A 16,558-nucleotide genomic window follows, 5' to 3' on the forward strand; every position below is an offset into this window, starting at 1 on the left:
TGCAGCCTATGAATTAAAGGAGGATGATAGAGCTGAGCTGGCAGCAGATGAGATGTGCAGTGCAGAGATGTGTACTCCCCCCTGCACCACACTCCAGCTGCTCGTGTTAGAGCAAAAACATCGGGGGGCTCCTGAGGGAGCAACCTGACTTTAAACTGAGGGAAAGGAGCTGGACATGCAAGATTTTTCCTCACTTCCTGGTAGACACCCTTCTGCAGCGTGTCTGTTCCCTGTCCTACGCCTGTTTAGCTGCTGGCTCTTCAGGTGGGGGCTGCCTTTCAGTGCACACGTGAGCGGCGTTTGGTAGAGCTGGCTCCCAGCTGAAATCCCCAGCACTTCAGTACAGATGTCTGCATTGACACTTCCCATTTTCAGGGTTTGGGCTGCTAAATGCTCCCAGTTGGTCAACACCAGTGTTAACTTGTCATTCCTTATTGTCAGACTTGTCTGCCTGCTTTAGGTCAGTGTTTCTGCTTTTCTTTTGTTTGCCTTTGTAGGTCTAGCAGGCTGCTGGAAGGGAAGGGTAAGTCCTGCAGATGGGTTGGAAACTTGAAGCACTTCCTGGCTGTGCACAGTCCTGCTGGGCAGCTGCTTGTGTTTGCAAAGCTTGTGCTGGGTGGTGGTTGTGTCCCAAGAGAAACCCTTTAGGAAAACCTCCTTCTGCTCAGAAGTTGGAAGCCCCCATGGTTTACTGCACAACACTCCTGTTCCATGGGGAGCCACAGCTGGAGCTGGGCTTGGTGTTGAAATCCCAGTGCAGCCTGCTGGTGCTGAGCTGTAGCTTGCCAACTGTTAGGATGCTGTTCCAGAGCATTTTTCTGCAGGGTTCTAGTTAATAGATACCTGAGGCTGACAGAGAAATTATGTTTGCATTTCTGTAAATAATACAGGTAATGAGCTTTTATTCAAATATCAGATATATTGAAATCTTCATGTCCTCTATCCTGTCACTTTTTAATCTCCTCCTTTCTTCTAAGGACATGGGGCAATAGAAGAAGACAGGAGGATGTGACCTCCCTGCAGTGCCCGTGTTGCTGCCGGTGCGTGCTACGGGCACGGCTGGTGAGGAGGTGCCAGGAGCTGAGCCGTTCTGTGCCGTTGTGCAGGGTGATGTGGTGGGAGGACTTCTGCTGAACCTTCCAGGGGATGGTGCCAGCTCTGTCAGTTGTGCTACTTGGCAGGTGCCCAACTAAGGGCTGGGCTGGACAGGACAGAGCTTGCTGTAAAGGAGCTGCTCCAGTGAGTAAGTAGAGCTGACTGGAAAGTCATCCTCAGGCTCCCAATAACTTAATTAAGTGCTTATTAGGATAAAACATTGCCAGAAGCTGTTCAGGTGCCTCTTTGCTTTCCTTCTAAAAAGGTTTTCTCTCCTTTCTTTATGAAAAAGTTTCTAAAAAAGACTACATAGTTCCTTTCTGAATATTATACACAGAGGACTGAGAATTTTTCATAGAAAACTGGAGGGTGGTGCAGACTCACCTACCTCCCGGCTGGTGGTGCAGCCCCTTAGGTGGAAGGCATCGTCCAAGGGGGTAGTGGCAAAGCATCAGATGATTCATGTTACCACGTTGCTACCAGGAACATTTTCTTTTGTGTCATCAAAACAGTTTATTTGGTGTTTGTGCTTGCAATTTATGAACAGAGTTGTGCAGGGTAACAGCTAGGAAGGCATTCACTATTGAATATATATATATATATATACACACACAGGTTTGCCACCTGTAAGTTTTATGTGGTTCCCCAATTTTGTAGCATAATAAGAATTTGGTATGAAGCAGGCAGTGTTTTCCTTGTGCACAAGGAGCTCAGCCATGGGATGGCAAGTGAGGGAGCATGGGACTCACTTCTGTTCTGTGCTCTTACTGATGTTTAGAAATCTTCTGGGGGGAATGCCTGCTTTTCGTGCAGAAGGCTTTAAACAGTTTTGATCATGTGCCTTGTACAATTTCTACAAAATCTTTTCTGCCTGGGAGAAAAATTGGTACAAGTAGTAATTTCTGTAGGAGTTGCTTAAGTCTTCCGCTTCCCGCTTATGTTGGTTCTCTTCCCAGTGAGCGGTGAATTACAAATAGCACATCACTGGTGGCCTTAAGGTTGCTATTTTACTTCCAAGGTGAATGGGCTAAACTTGGAACAGAAGCTGCTTTTTTAACAGCTGTAGTGCTGAGGGTTGCTTATAGCTTTAATAACTGTTTCACAGATACATCCCAGTAAGTCTTCTCCAGGAGAAAGCCACTCTGTACTACAGAGTACTGGTGACAAGCCTGGTGTGCTGATAAAATACAACTCAGCTTTGTTACCTCTGCCAAGTTGGCTCCCTGTCTTCTGCCCTGGACTCAGCTTTTCCCTTAACCACATTTAGTGTCTTTTAATACCCGGTCCATTTCCAGGAGATTGTTTCAGAGAGCACTGAAGCTCCAGTAGGCTCTGTCGAAGCAGATTTTATGAAGTATTTCAAAGCCCAGGTTATGCCTGGGAGCCATTAAGTTCTCAGCAGGAAAAATCAGTAGCCGATAGTAGCATGGCTCTGCTGCTGTGGTGAGTGCAGTCCCGCATCATGAGAGTTGTTTTGAGCCTCTGAGTGCCATTTTCACACACATCTTTTCCACCTTTCCTGTTTCTGAAGCATCTCAGAGTGGGGACTACTGTTAGCATCCTATAGGAGGTATCTTTGCTCCTTATATATCAGGGACAGTATCCAAAGGTTATCTTGCCCTGAAATATGATACTTTTTGGGAAAGATCACAGCTAGGACTATCCAGGCAGGATGGACCCAAATGGAGCAGCCGGCTGTGGGTGGTATAGGGGATGTCAGGGTAGTGATTGCTTTTTTTGTCCCTGTAGTAAGTACATCACAGACACCAAAATGAGCATCTCCCTAAAGAATGGTGTTAAACTTCACTGTTAGGACTTTCCTATAAACTTTCCTGCGTTTCCTCTCAAGATTTTCTTTCCTGCTTGAATCTCAGAGCAAGGGCATGGTTGTGTGTGTATTATGGGTTTTTTTGCTAGGGTGCTATGCTGGATACTGATGTGTCTGGGGGTCGGGGTTCAGGGCAGGTGATGCCAGAATGCCAGTTGTGTGCTGTGCCCTCATCTGCACAGCAAGAGTCCCCGGAGCTGTAACAAGTAGAAGGACGAGGCTCTTGTCTCCTCTAATCTGCTCTTTTTGCAGCAGTGCTGATGGCCATCTCCTGCACTTGCTCCTGCCCTGCCCACTTGACCTCCCTGTTCCACAAGAATAATCTGCTTTGCCACATTCTTCAGCTGTTCCAACTGACCCTTTGTATGGGAAATTACATTCTTTTTCCCTAGCCTTACCAAGTCAAACTTACTGCTTGTGGTTAATGGCCCAAAACAAGACTCTCTGTGGCCTTAGGAGAACAGGTGGCCACCTGGAAGGATGTACCCGATGAGAAAAAATCTCTTTAGTTCTGCCCATGTTTCCTTTCTGGGCAGGTGGTTGGCAGAGTGCTGATGATAAGAGAAAGTGATGGAAGTGACAAGATTTTTAACCTCTCAGCCCTCTAGCTATGTGCTGCTTTATCCACTAAAAATAGTTGCTAATTCAACCTTCTGGGGAAACCTCAGGCACAGGCTAAAGAATTGCTAATATTAGTTGTTGGCTTTGTTGATAAAATTAACTATGTGAAAATTGGCTGTGTCTGCAGTATTCTTTCTTCTCTGTGCAGCTTTAACGTTTGTTTGCCTCTGTGGTGAGATTGTAATGGGAGGAGCAGAAGGAGAGGATGTCTTGTCACACTTTCTGCATCTTGTTGCCTTTCCTGACAAGGCTCAGCAAAGCAGAGCTTACTCTCTTGCCCCACTCCCGTTGTGGGTGTGAGCCTGAAAGCAGAAGTGTCTGAATAGAAATATGTTCAAGATAAGTGAGGGAGAAAGATTTTTATTTTTTTTTTTAATTACTCTTACTGTTTTTAAAGTTAGTGGCTTCAGGATAATTCAGTGTTTCTCTAGTTTAGGCTTTGAGAAACTGTGTAGCTTGAGGGCTTTCAGAGGATCTGTTTGTCACCAGAAGCTAGAAAGGCTCAGTCAATTTTTTTTATATGAGAAGAGTCTGAGGAAACATCTGTGCTCAGTGTGCCCAATGAATTTAAATTTATTTTTTAATTTTGTTTTAAACTTCAGCATAGGTAAAGATCTCTGATCCATTTTAATTTGGGATGAGTGATTTTTTCCTTTTTAAAATTCTGGTTATATTGAAACATCCAGTGCCTGTCTGACATCTGGTTTAATTTTAGAAAACAGTCCTGGGAGAAACTTTGTCAGTAAAGAGAAGTAGTGAGGTTATAACAGACAGTGCGTAACATTGGGATGCGCTACAGGCTTAAAACATACATTGGGATGTGTTACAGGCTTAAAAAAGGTCTTTTTGAGTGTACATCTGCTTTGCTGGAGCTCTGAAAATTTGATTTTATTGATATCCCCACCAGGAAAATGGAGAGATGCCCAGAAATGCGCTTGAGGTTAGGGGGAAATGCAGCTTTAGCACAAGCTTTTGTAATTCTTGTGACTATACAAACGTAGTCAGTAAAGCCTGTTGCTGAAGGAGTCAACCTCACATCATGAAACTAGAAGATCACAGGCTCATGCTATCTGTGTCCTGGTTCTTGGTCACAGCTGCTTTCTCTGTGATGCTGTTTCAGTGGTGCTTAGGCGTATGCCTGCCTTCCAGTAGCTACTGCAGCGTGTCCCTGGAGTAGGGGCTGCTAGAGCAGAAGTAGCTGCGAAGGGAGTTGACTTGGCATGTTCTAACCTCCACCTGCATTTTGTAACATGGAATTTCTTCAAATATATGGCGGGGTTTTTTTACTCTTACCATTTCCTGGTCCTCATCTCTTAAAGGAAGGGAATAAATAATTAGTTTTGTTATTTGTTTAACCAGAGAAAGGAACTAAGAAGTTCCTAGTCTTGTGTTCAGTTGAAGAGAGCAAGCCAACGTCTTTTTCAAGACACGGAGCTGCTGGGATGCATGATGCCAGGGACTCTCCCATCCTGTCTTATCATATTCATCAACCATCCTGTTGACTGTAGAATTGTTTCTGGCTTTCTTCAAAGACTGTATGATTATCTTATCAATTCCGAGAAAAGCAGGAACCCTTAACTATGCAACAGGATGGCTTAATTGCAAAATCTGTAGCGTGTCTTGCTTTTTCCATGAGCCACAGCATCTCTTAAGAAAACCACTGGAAGACGTGCTTAAAATATCAGCTGTTCCACAGAACTCGAGAGCTCTTTATTGCCCCTTTCCACAAACCTCTCTCCTCGTGTGACTTCAGAAGGGGCAAAATTAAGGCAGTAAGTGATGTCTGAATTGAACAGCATTACAGTTTTGCTTTTAATTTATAAGTCATTGAGAGTTAATTATCATACAACTCATAGACAGTAGTTTCGTGATTTCTTAATCTGTTATGTACACTAATTTTCTTTTGGCTAACTGCTTAAGGGAGACATTTGTTTCTGCAGGGCACCAGCTGTGTCTGAACTACAAAGCACAGGGTTAACAGAGTCTGTAATTACAGAGATGCGTGGGCTTGCTGTATTAATCGCCATTTAGAAATGTGGATCTCTCATCTTGACTTTCAAATCAAAAATATAGCCATAGGTTAATCCCCTCTGCCTGCTCAGGTTCCACCTCTGCAGGCAGGACGGCACCAGGCATGTGTTATGCTTTTCAGGGTTTCCCTGTTCATGTTCTCAGTTATATAAGTGTTTGCAGTACTTACTGGAGGGGGGGGGAGTTCTTTACCAACAAAATAATTCAGTCTCAATCACATCCCTGCAAAACAGAGCGTGCGTTCAGTGCCTTAAATCTCTCTTGTTCCATTGCTTTTCTCCTTTTAAAGATAATCCAGAGTTTTTCTTATTCACCGTTTGTCTCTCCCCTTGCAGCATCAGCGAAAGCTTCCTCACTGTGAAAGGTGCAGCTCTCTTCCTGCCACGGGGAAATGGGTCGTCTACTCCCAGGATCAGTCACAGGCGCAACAAGCATGCAGGTAATGTGTTACATCCAACGGCTGAGGCCTGTCTGCTCACTCTTGTTTCTGGGTCTGCCTTTCTCACCAGATAACACACATTTCTGTTTACACCAGGGGTGTATTAAAGCTAGACTTGCCAGTCTCAAGACTGTGATATTTAATGCTGGTGGGAAAAAAAAAGAAAGTTTCAGTACTCTCTTGTTCATCCTGCAGTATCAAACGAGTATCAGGGCAGCAGTCATGACATCACGGAGAGTTGAGAACAACTGCCCCCCATAATATCATCCTGTGATTTTTGTATGAGAGAGGAGCTGGAGGATTGCCATCCAAACCTTCATGCATCACACCGAGAAACTTGAGATTATGATACGGGATGAGTAATTGTTCTTCCTGATCTTAAAGTAACCGATTATGATGGAGGAAAGGGAGGAGACTTACCTCTGCGTGGAGGTGAGGAAGCCTATGAGTAAAGTCAGTGTGACTTTTCAGACGTGTGAGCAGACTGAATAATAAGGAGTCAGGCATAATTCCACACACTTTATCTGCTGAAAGTTTGATTTGTGTTTTTGCTTTGACTCTTTGTTTGAATAATGAAACTCAAACATTTCAGGGGAGGTTGTTTTTCATGGTGTGTATGGTGCTTATTCACTGATGGTGTTTTACAGGGATCAGATAGTGTGGGGTTTTTCCCTTCCATTAAGCAGTCACCAGGAAAAAACAACATTGAGACCTTCAGACTTTTGCATATGGGACAGACAGAAACAGAGGCCAGAGTCAACTTTCTTTGACAAAAGAGTGACCACCAGAAGGTGATTTGGTTGGTTCCAGGTGTAAATTTCTTTGTACTTTGATACCATCAGACTGTCATCCAGGTCTACATCTGGCAGAGTTACCTACCTGATGACTGGTCCACCTCAAAAATCTATTTACAGACATCTTTAATAGAAAGACTTTAAGTCAAAAAGCAGTTAATTACAAACTTCCACTTAGGCCTAGTACAAGCACTGCCCAAATTGGTTTGAGATGCATTAATTACCAGTTGTCAAATGAAAATAAATTGTTCTGAAACCTAATTTAAAGCTGGATTTTGTGCTTGAAACTGAAGTGAAATCCTGTTCAGCGTGCAAATAGAGTTAGCAGTTTTTTAAAAATGTGTCCTGACCTGTCTTGTTTTTTAATCTCTCCAAAGTCCTCCGTGTAATAGAAGCCCTGGTAGTTGCTGTCTGGGCTTTACCTTCTAGAGGAGACCTGCTGCATGGTTTTCTTTGGGAACCTGTGCAAGGCAGCACAAACAGTTTGAGTCTCTCTTATTGCCTCATCTATCTTCTTGCTACAGCATGAGGTCTGGAGCCCTTGGTGCAAAATAGTCACTCATCTCATCAGCCCAGAGCTTTTAGAAGTCATGTTGCCAAGAAAGCAAATCCAATGTGTTGTAATTGCTTACAACAAGGTGTTTTGTACCGGAGAGGCTGGCTTGCCTAAGGGATTAGATTTTTGTTCATAGAAGACTCTTATTCCCCTCTCTTCAGTGTATGGGCTGAGATTTAACAAGGCATCAGTACTTGTCCTTTCCTCAGTTTCCTTGCTTGTCAAGTGATGTGAATGGTGTAGCATTTTTATTATGGTGTTAGCAGATTTCACTGAAAAGAAACCTTGGTATGAGTGTTGCACCATCTTCCTTTTCTGTGAACTTTGTTAACATACAGTGTATGCCAGCAGACCAAGACACCAAGGGAATCAGCGGTGTCACCTTCCTGAGCAAAACATCTGTGCCACCAAAATTAAAGCAGGGATGTAGAGACTGACTCTGAGAGCTGAACCAGCCATTGGCAGTCAGCTGGCAGAGCATGTGGCAGAGTAAACTGTCTCCTTTCTTGGACTCTGATAATCTGCACTCAACTTTCATTCCTCTGTGAGTGTCATGACTTATCTCTGGCACACAAAATTAGGAGGAGGATGGAGAGTGGACATAACTTTCCAGTATGAAGTTGCTGCTTATGGATGCAGTAGTGTTTCAGGTGTACAAGAGCATTTTCTAGGAGGATTGACAAACCTTTCTGACCTGCCTTTCTAATTCATCAGAGGTGCTAGAATCCGTCATAGAGAGTAAATGCGTAACAGGAAATAATTAATGCTCACACCCAGCTCTTTAATCATCTTTAGTGATGGAAATCACTAGTTGGCAGATTGACTAGATGTGGTACCAGCTGTCCACGCTCCTCTCCCTGGGCGGGCCTGTGCCCTGTGCCACCTGGCAAGCGGGCTGCGTTCTGGAGGCTGGTGGGCTTGCTTTTGCACTCTGGAGGAGGCCAGAAAAGGATGTAACTTCCCTGGGGCTTTTGCCATCTCTGGGATACTGTAAATCACTTTGAAGATCCCACCCTAGTTGATGCTTTGCACCTAGCCTGCCAGCTCTGAAGGAAACAAAAGCGTCTGCTCTTTGCTGGACAATGTGATAGGAAGCAGCAGTCATGTCACCGATGCCAGCAAAGCCACAGCTCTTCATAGGGCAGGATGTGATATCTTTGTGCTAATTCTGGCATGTTCAAACCTTTCCTTTGCTTTTTCTTAATCCAGGAAGCTTACAAAATGCCTTGTGTGTTTGGGGCTGAAAATGCTGCAAGTCAATTAAAGCTGGCCAAGGAAGCAATACTTTACTTTCTAGCTCTGGAGCCCCCAAGGCTGGCAGGGCAGGCTGGGGAACAGGGAGGAGTGCAATAAACTTTCTGAGGATGAGAGATGATGGAGCTTTTTGACTGAGCCTTGCAGAAAGAGTTGTCTTAAAAACTTCCTCTCTTTTTAATGTATTGAGATAATCCAGTAGTCCTGGGGGTGTTGTTTAAACTCTGGAAACTTTAGCTCTTAAACTGGTTCCTGATGGTGAATTAATTACTGGCTGCAGTAGGTGGGTACTGTTATATTCTGGGGAGGGAAAAACTCAAGTGAAGCATCTTTCATTTCAGGTGCCTAAGGCATGTGAATGCCTCATGAGTCAAATATTTGCTGGGCTCTTCCAGGCTGCAGGCAGGAGGTGCCACATGAAGCAGAGGGACCTTTGCCTGTTGAGGTGACAGTTCTCAGCAGTTCCCACTGTGCTAGCATCTGAAACTTGGTGGAATTGGGCAGCATTGCCAGGGTTTTGCACTGGTGGTGATGTGGGGAAATCCTGTCTCCCACTGACCCCCTGGGAGGACAAGCATCCGATGGATGAGCTGGCCTTTCCTGTGTTACCTATTTCCCTAAATAATTGCTGTTCAAGGGGAGGTATGTGCCAGCCACTCCAGCACTGGGAACAGTGTCCTTGGGCAGGAAGTAGCTGCAGGTGCCTGTCGCCGCTTGTACTTTGTATGTGACTTCCCCAGCACTGCAAAGTGCCTCACTTTTTCCCACCCTTAGTTAAAAATGCAGTCCCAGGGCATTGACTCATTCTCCATCCGCTGAAATGTGTTTCAAGGAGGAAGGAAGACGAGAGCAGGGAATGCCGTGTCCTGCATAGCCCACTCCACGCAAGCTTGCCTCTGTCCCACCAGGAGAGAGGCTGCAGCAGCCCTTCAGCACTGCTGTTCCACCAGTTATAAAAATCATTTGGAAACTAGGTACTATGCTCTCACACGGCAGCGTTTCCTTACTTCCTCTTCTTCTTTGTGGTACTCTGGATGCTGCTCCATGTCTGAGGTTCCTTATTTCTAAAGGTCCTTGAAGTAGCAATGAATTAGAAAGGGAGGTCAGGAAGGCTGGTCAACCTTCCTAGAAAATGCTCTCATAGTCTCTCACGTTGAATATTTGCTCCAGCATTCATGCTCTTCCCTGCAGTGTTGCCTAAACTCAGCTTCCCATCTGTGTGGGAGTGGGAGAGTGTGGAAGAGTAAAGGCTCCTCTTGCCATTCTGTGCCACACACCTGGCAGCCTTGCACTCTCCTTTCTGGGAACGCAGATTGATTTTCCAGGTAATGATTGGGGAGGAAAAAAAAAAAAAAAACAGCCCATAGCTGAAGGTGTTATTGTTTACTGACACTCGGAAGTTAATGTGCTTGCCTAGCTGGGAAACTCTTGGTTCTGTATGGGCCAGGGAGTAGTGCTGAGAACTCACTGCAGCAGTACCAACAGAAACACATCATGCTTTAGGAACCTGGGACACTTAGCTCTTTTTATGAAGACTTTAAAGTTACTGCATGATTGTGTTGGTTTTTTTTTCCCCCCTTTCAGTTTTCCTGCATTATCTAGGAAAAATTATAGGTGCTTGGTTTTTCAGGTGGCATTTCTTAGCTATGTTTGGGTGGGGTTGGTACGTAAGTGTAAGTGGGCATGTGCTGCTCTGAGATGGGACTAAATCTCACTCCAAAGGGGATGCTTTTGTCTAGATTAGTAGTTATGCACTAAGTAGTAAATTGGTGTAAAAGAAATGACAGATTGCTGATTTGAAGCAGGTGGTAGAATGAGATTGTGAAGCATGGGGTGGGGTCCATTTATACCTAGTTTGCCTTGTCCTTTAAAGGAACAAAAGAGTACTGAAACTTCTTATTTCTGTGAAAAAGATAACAGGATTTAGGAGAGAGCATGGTAAAACAGGAGCAGATGATACACGGAGCAAAGGGCAACTGACTAAGAGATGGAGTTTTGTCATCTCTGAGTTAGGGGGAAGTGACAACAGTCATGGTGATGTGTCAGGTTTCTTGGTGGACATTTGCTCTGGCTGGACAGCCAGGAACTTGCATGTGATTTAAAACTATTTTTGTGCATTCACCTTTCCCTCTTGCCGGCAGGGGATCTCCAGCAACACCTGCAGGCCATGTTCATACTGCTCCGCCCAGAAGACAACATCAGACTGGTAGGCTGGCTTTTTGCTTATCTGCTGTTAATGAATGTAAAGGTTAAGTTCCACTTGACGAATACACCTGTGTAACTCACGAAAGCAGTGGTGTATGTGAGAGTGGTTTTATCAGTGGCTTTGGGGAGTCATCTTTGCAACCACAGAGGTAGAAAAGCAGCTAATTATGAAAGACCTGCTTTTTTGGTTGTTCAGTGAGACAAATTGTATGGCTAGAAGAGTGCCTTTGTGTGAACCAAATAGTGAGCATTTACGCTCTCAAAAAGTACTGTAACAGAGAAGCTGGGTAAATCGGCTTGGTGTCCTATTTAAATCAAGAGTAGGTGACTGACCAGCGTGAACACCTGCCCTTCCATGTTAGCTCAGTTGTGTTCATCACTCAGCTCTCCTAAATTGTTGCATCCCAAAAGGCCATGGCTTACCAGGAAGGAGCATGTGGGATCCCCACGTAGCTATGCACCTATATTGAACCTTGTCTTTCTGCTTTTCTGGGTTGTTGCCTCCTATAGTGATATAATGAAAATTAGGCATTGCTGTTTATAGCATTGATATGCAGTCCTAAAGACCTCCAGAAGCCAAAGAAGAGCAGTGAGGAATTTGTCTAGGACATGTTGAAGTGCTCTACAAGGTCAGGCATGACTGCAGTGTATCTGCATCTCTCATCACTCAGTAGCCTGAAGTTTCTTTCCTGTGTTGTCTTGGTGCATCTTAGCAACGTATGCCCAAAGTAGGACTGCCAGCATCAGAAGTGTTATTCTGACACCTCTGGTTTGCTGAATCCTCCTGAGCTATGCTGGAGCTAGACTGATTGTATGAGTATAGCTTGGAAATGGCCAAGATTACTATGGAATGCTTTAATTTTAAAAACGACCACCAAAATTAATTTGCCCTAAGAAATCTTTGTAAGCAAACTAAAGGACCTACTCCTAAACTTTGTCAGGCACACCTTGGTGTCACTAAAATTTCAGTAAAAGTGATGGGAATGGAGGTTCTCAGTGCTTTTCCAAATCTGAGCCCGGGTTAGAACATTGGAAGCTATTGAACAAGTCATTGTTCAGCAATATCACTAGCTACATTGTGTGATTTGGGACAAATTAGCCTTAACAGCTGAATAAGGACTTTGTGGACTGAGACATAAACCCTTTTGTTTGGGGCTACATTTGGAATGCTGAAATCTTGCATGAGGTTAAGTTCGATAGTCTACTTGAATTTAATTGATTCTTGACGAATGAAGAGTGTGCGGAGCTGCAATGGACTCTCTCATAAAATAGTAGATACAAATGAGATTTGAAATATAAACAGTACTGAGAGGAATGCATTCTCTTCTCGTGTTGGCTGCTGTCATTCAGAGGGCAGACTTCACAGCTCAGAGGGCAGCAGAGGAATCTAATCCTCTATAAACCTACACTTAAAATTTGGAACAACTCTTGCTTCTGTTGGAGCTGTTGGCAGAGTTTTTTAGCCTTCCATGAGAGCAGGATTAGAGCAATGGTACCAGTGTAAGATCAGTAGGAAGGAGGAAAATTAATTAAGAGTACATCTGGTTGAAAGTATTCCTGTAGCTTAGCAGGGTGGGGACTTGTTCACTGACATGCGTTCAGTAATAAAAGAAAACTTCAGAGAGTTGGGCACTTTTTTTGGTCTTCAAATCAAATATCCCAATGAGAAATGCATTCTTGTATGAAACACCTACTATCATGTGGCATGAAAAAGATGAAAGGTCAGTATGAACTTACTACTTGGAATGTGCTGTTCAGAAGGGCTGGTAAAATACCACGTCGTACTTCTGATGAAACGCTAATGCAGTAGAAGATAAAGTCGGCTTGTTTTTAGGTGAGCCTAAAACTAAGAAAAATGTTGCTGGCCCTGAAAGGAGTACAGGGGATGAGTTGTTCATGAACAGATTATAAATAACCTTTCCATATTAAGGAGAAAGCTAACTCTATGTAGATGAGCTGTTGAGAAAGAACTTTTCATCTCATCACAGTCCCTGAAGCTAGGCCATCCTCCCTAGATTGACTGGGATTTCAAATACCTTCATTTAAAAGGCATCAGACCACTTACTTGGTGTGCTCCTGCTGTCGGGTGAGCATATGAACTCGTGCTTAATGAAAAGGTTAGAGACTAATTTGTGATTTGATGGGCATGTTGGAGCTCTAATAGTAACTTTTGAGGTTGGCTGGTTTACAGTGTCAAGTTTGCTATTTTATTATTCTAGTAAATTTAGCAAAACATGTTATCTGCTCCAATCATGGTTCTTTGCTTTGTGGTAAGGGTGTAAGTGTTGAATCTAGAGAGCCACAGTAAGCCATGCCCTGTTTCTCCTAATTGGCCCTCTGAAAAATCCCACCCCACTGACTTGAACCTATGTGATCTTTGGTCGGCCGTTTGTCTATCCCTATTCTAAAGGGTCTTGCATTCAGACCACACTTCCCATTACTGCTAACCAAATTGGTTTAGCAAAGTGAGTTAGATTATGTTGATCTTTTTGCTGCTGGACTGTCCTCAGGAGAAGCAGAGCAGAACTCAGGTGTGGATGCTCTGAACATGGGGCAACTGTTGTCTGCCTGTTCCCGTTTTAGGCGTCTGTGTTTCTGTTTGAGGTTTGGTTCTTAATGCAGATAATGACTTTAACTACCAAGATCTTGGTGATTGCTTGCTCTTCTAGGTTGAAGAGCACCCTTTCTGTTTTGCTACAAGTGGTTAGTTGTAGAAGCAGCTGTCTTGGGCAGAATTCACACCTTGAAGGACTGACCACTTTGATCTTCTGTGTTTGCAAAGGAATCCCAGTGACCTGAGGAGCAAGAAGGAAAATAAGGCTGGTTTTAGCATGACTTATCCTAAAGAGACAGGGCGGGGCACAGTCTCTCTCTGTACAGAGCATGTCTGTCTGCTGGCATCAGCATTTGGGTAGTTTCTGTTAGTCTTCAGTCCCCTTGGACAAGTCTAGAAGACACAGTCAGCACAGTCTCCTGCCTGCACTTGCTATTCTGCCCCCATCACTAGAGCTGCTTCTCCCTGCAACACCACGGGGAAGCTTTCCCTGCCGCTCTCAGCATAGTCTCCTGCAATAGAGCACTCTGGTGAAATAGCAAGATCTGATTTAGCAGCTGTGCACTATTTTAACCTTTGTTGTAGACTCTGCCACATGTTGTGGCAGAGACTTACTGTCTAGTGGACAGGTAAGGTGTGAGGAAGTCACAGGAGGCTTTCTGTGAGCTAGGAGGTGCCATTCTGGCCTCAAGAAAGACCAAGTTAGAAAGAACTAAAGGAGTGTATTGGGAAAAGCACCCTACTCCTGAGAGATCCCACACAATAGTTATTTTGTGAGCTTTTTTAAGGATAAAAATCGCTGTTTAAACTGGGCTCTCTGAGCCATGAACTCCTGCAGGCTGCCAAGAAGTGTCTACACAAGCAATGGCTCAGGAGGCCTGGTGTTTGAAGAAAGCAGGTTCAGTTTGTGAAGGACGTCAAACACTGCTTCAAGCTTCAACCATTGGGTCACGAGGAATTTGGCAGCTGGGTTCTGTCATAGCAGGCAGGTGTCTGTCTGCAGCATGGGGCTGGGCTGTGACGGCTCCTTCTTCCCTGTGTTTGCTCTCTGTAGGCCCTGCTCAAAGTTCAAGAAGCAGTTTAACAATAAATAAACATTGAAGCCAGATAGCGTCTTAGGGTTGGATTAGGCTGTCCAAAGTTAAGATTCAGTATACATAATTAAGTCACTTCCTTTCTAGGGATGTCTTAATTTCTCTAGTTGGGATCCTGTGACTAAAATTAACTGCAAATGGCTTGGAACAGAGTCCAAAAAGCGTTGCAAGTAAAGGCTGACTACTGCATATGTTTATAGCCAAACCTAAAATGCTGGGCTCCCTTCCATGGGCTCCTTACTAACCAGCAGTCTGTCTGTAAGACAACTTGCTGGAGTCACTTCAGTTCTTGATTCATAATGGCTTCTGGAGGAGGATTACACTTCAGTTCAGCCTTTGAAGAGCTTCAGTGTTGGTCTGACGATCACAACCTCACTGCACGGCCACTTTCTGAATGCTGTCAGTAGTGTTTGACTTGGGGGAGCTTAGGGTGAAATTCGGGCATCCTCCAGTCCTGCTAGATCTCTCTTTTGCCAGAGGGGTGCACTTGGTTGTGGTAGGAGCACTGAAGCACAACGACTTTCATGTTTTCTAAGCAATCTGAATCCAAACATGGATGCGCTTTAGTAACAGGGAAATCTTTTCCTGTCAGCTGGAAGGATTGCTTCTGCACTAGGGAGGTTGCTAGAAGAAATTCAAAGGACCAGCAGGAAACCACATAGCAGTTAGGTCCTAGCTGTCCAGGAAGTTTGTGGAAAGAGTCTTCATTGTAGCACACAGTAGTTTAAAAGAAGGATCTAGCTCTTTGGACAGATTCCTCTGAGAGGTAAAGAATACATTCAGCACCCATCTGTCTTGCTGAGCACATAATGCTCTGTGAAGCTCACTAGGCTGGGACCAGTCAGAGGACTGTGGCAGCCAGCCTTGTAGGCTGCTGTTTAAATGCAGCCTTGGTGGGACAGAGCAGACCTGTGTGCAGAAGGCACCAGGAACATCCCAGCTGTTGAGGAAAGCACTGTGGAAGAGACTAAGTTGCTTCTCCCTCTTCTGCTGGTGACCCAGCTTAGAAGTACAGACCATGCGTACTAGTGCAAACTGCATCACTGCTTCTGCATCTCTCACTCAGCATGAACAAGTGGCTTGTAAAGGCAATAGTGTGTGTTTTGCTGGCTGCACTGCTGATCTCTCCCCTTCCTTTCTTTAGGCTGTAAGACTGGAAAGTACCTACCAGAACCGCACTAGATACATGGTGGTAGTGTCCACCAACGGCAGACAAGACACTGAAGAGAGCATTGTCCTGGGAATGGATTTCTCTTCCAATGACAGGTACTCACAGTGTCCGGGTGGGAGAAGTCCTCGGGTTCACCCACGTGTCAAATCAAGTGTAGAAGTCACTGTCTGGTGTCTATGCTTTCTGGGAATAGACTGCTTCAAATTTTCCAGCCTAACACCTTTCTTGAGATCCAGAATTCCCCTTTTATCTCTTGAAAGGAGCGGGCAGATGGGAAGGCAACAGTGCAGGTCAGCATTTCCTCCATTCCTTTGAGCCTCAGCGTTATGTGAAGACATTAAGTGGCCTTAAGTGTCTCTGAATGGTGAGGTCCCTAAGCCCTGCATCTGCACACCAGAGACAGGGATGAGTCTCACGCATAAAAAGAAAAAGCTGCAATTAGAGAGGCTGGACATCAGGGTTCAGGAGAGCAGCTAATAAGAAGGTGACTGTCAGGCAGCCCCTTGCCAAGGTCACGGCACAAAGGGCCTGATGGGAAAGGTCGGGGTTGCTGGTGACAGATCTTCTACAATATGTGCTCTCCCCAGACACCAGTATGTCATCGGGGTTTAGTGCTTTTGCTTCATTCATTTAAATTGCTGCTGACCTCTCTGAAAGGCTGCAGAATGTGGCAGGGAAACAGCTTTTACTGCTGGAGTGACTGTAAGCCAGGAGGCAGCACCCCCAGCAGCTTCACAGGCAGAAGCTTCAATTTTAGGCACTTTGGAGAGGGTGTGGAGGCATGTGCCTCTCTTAAAGGGTTGTAAGTAAGTCTTGGCCTATGCAGAGAAAGAAAAACCTGGATGTTCAAACCATTTTGGAAGGTTTCATACACAACTGCTACAGGAATGAGTCTCGTTGTTGACCCTAGTTGGTA

General features: G+C 44.7%; 1 protein-coding gene across 1 annotated transcript in view; it reads left to right on the forward strand.

The window, feature by feature from the left end:
* Positions 1-2,521: 2,521 nt before the first annotated feature.
* Positions 2,522-16,558, forward strand: part of SSH2 (slingshot protein phosphatase 2) — a 39,056-nt gene continuing 25,019 nt past the window's right edge. The window contains exons 1-4 of the mRNA XM_026861827.1: positions 2,522-2,538; positions 5,911-6,014; positions 10,760-10,824; positions 15,616-15,737. Of these exons, the coding sequence (XP_026717628.1) occupies positions 2,522-2,538; positions 5,911-6,014; positions 10,760-10,824; positions 15,616-15,737 (308 nt within the window). The remainder of the gene's footprint in view (positions 2,539-5,910; positions 6,015-10,759; positions 10,825-15,615; positions 15,738-16,558) is intronic.

This window comes from Athene cunicularia (assembly GCF_003259725.1).
Source record: "Athene cunicularia isolate RWA chromosome 19 unlocalized genomic scaffold, athCun1 chr19_part1, whole genome shotgun sequence".
Taxonomy (NCBI): Eukaryota; Metazoa; Chordata; class Aves; order Strigiformes; family Strigidae; genus Athene; species Athene cunicularia.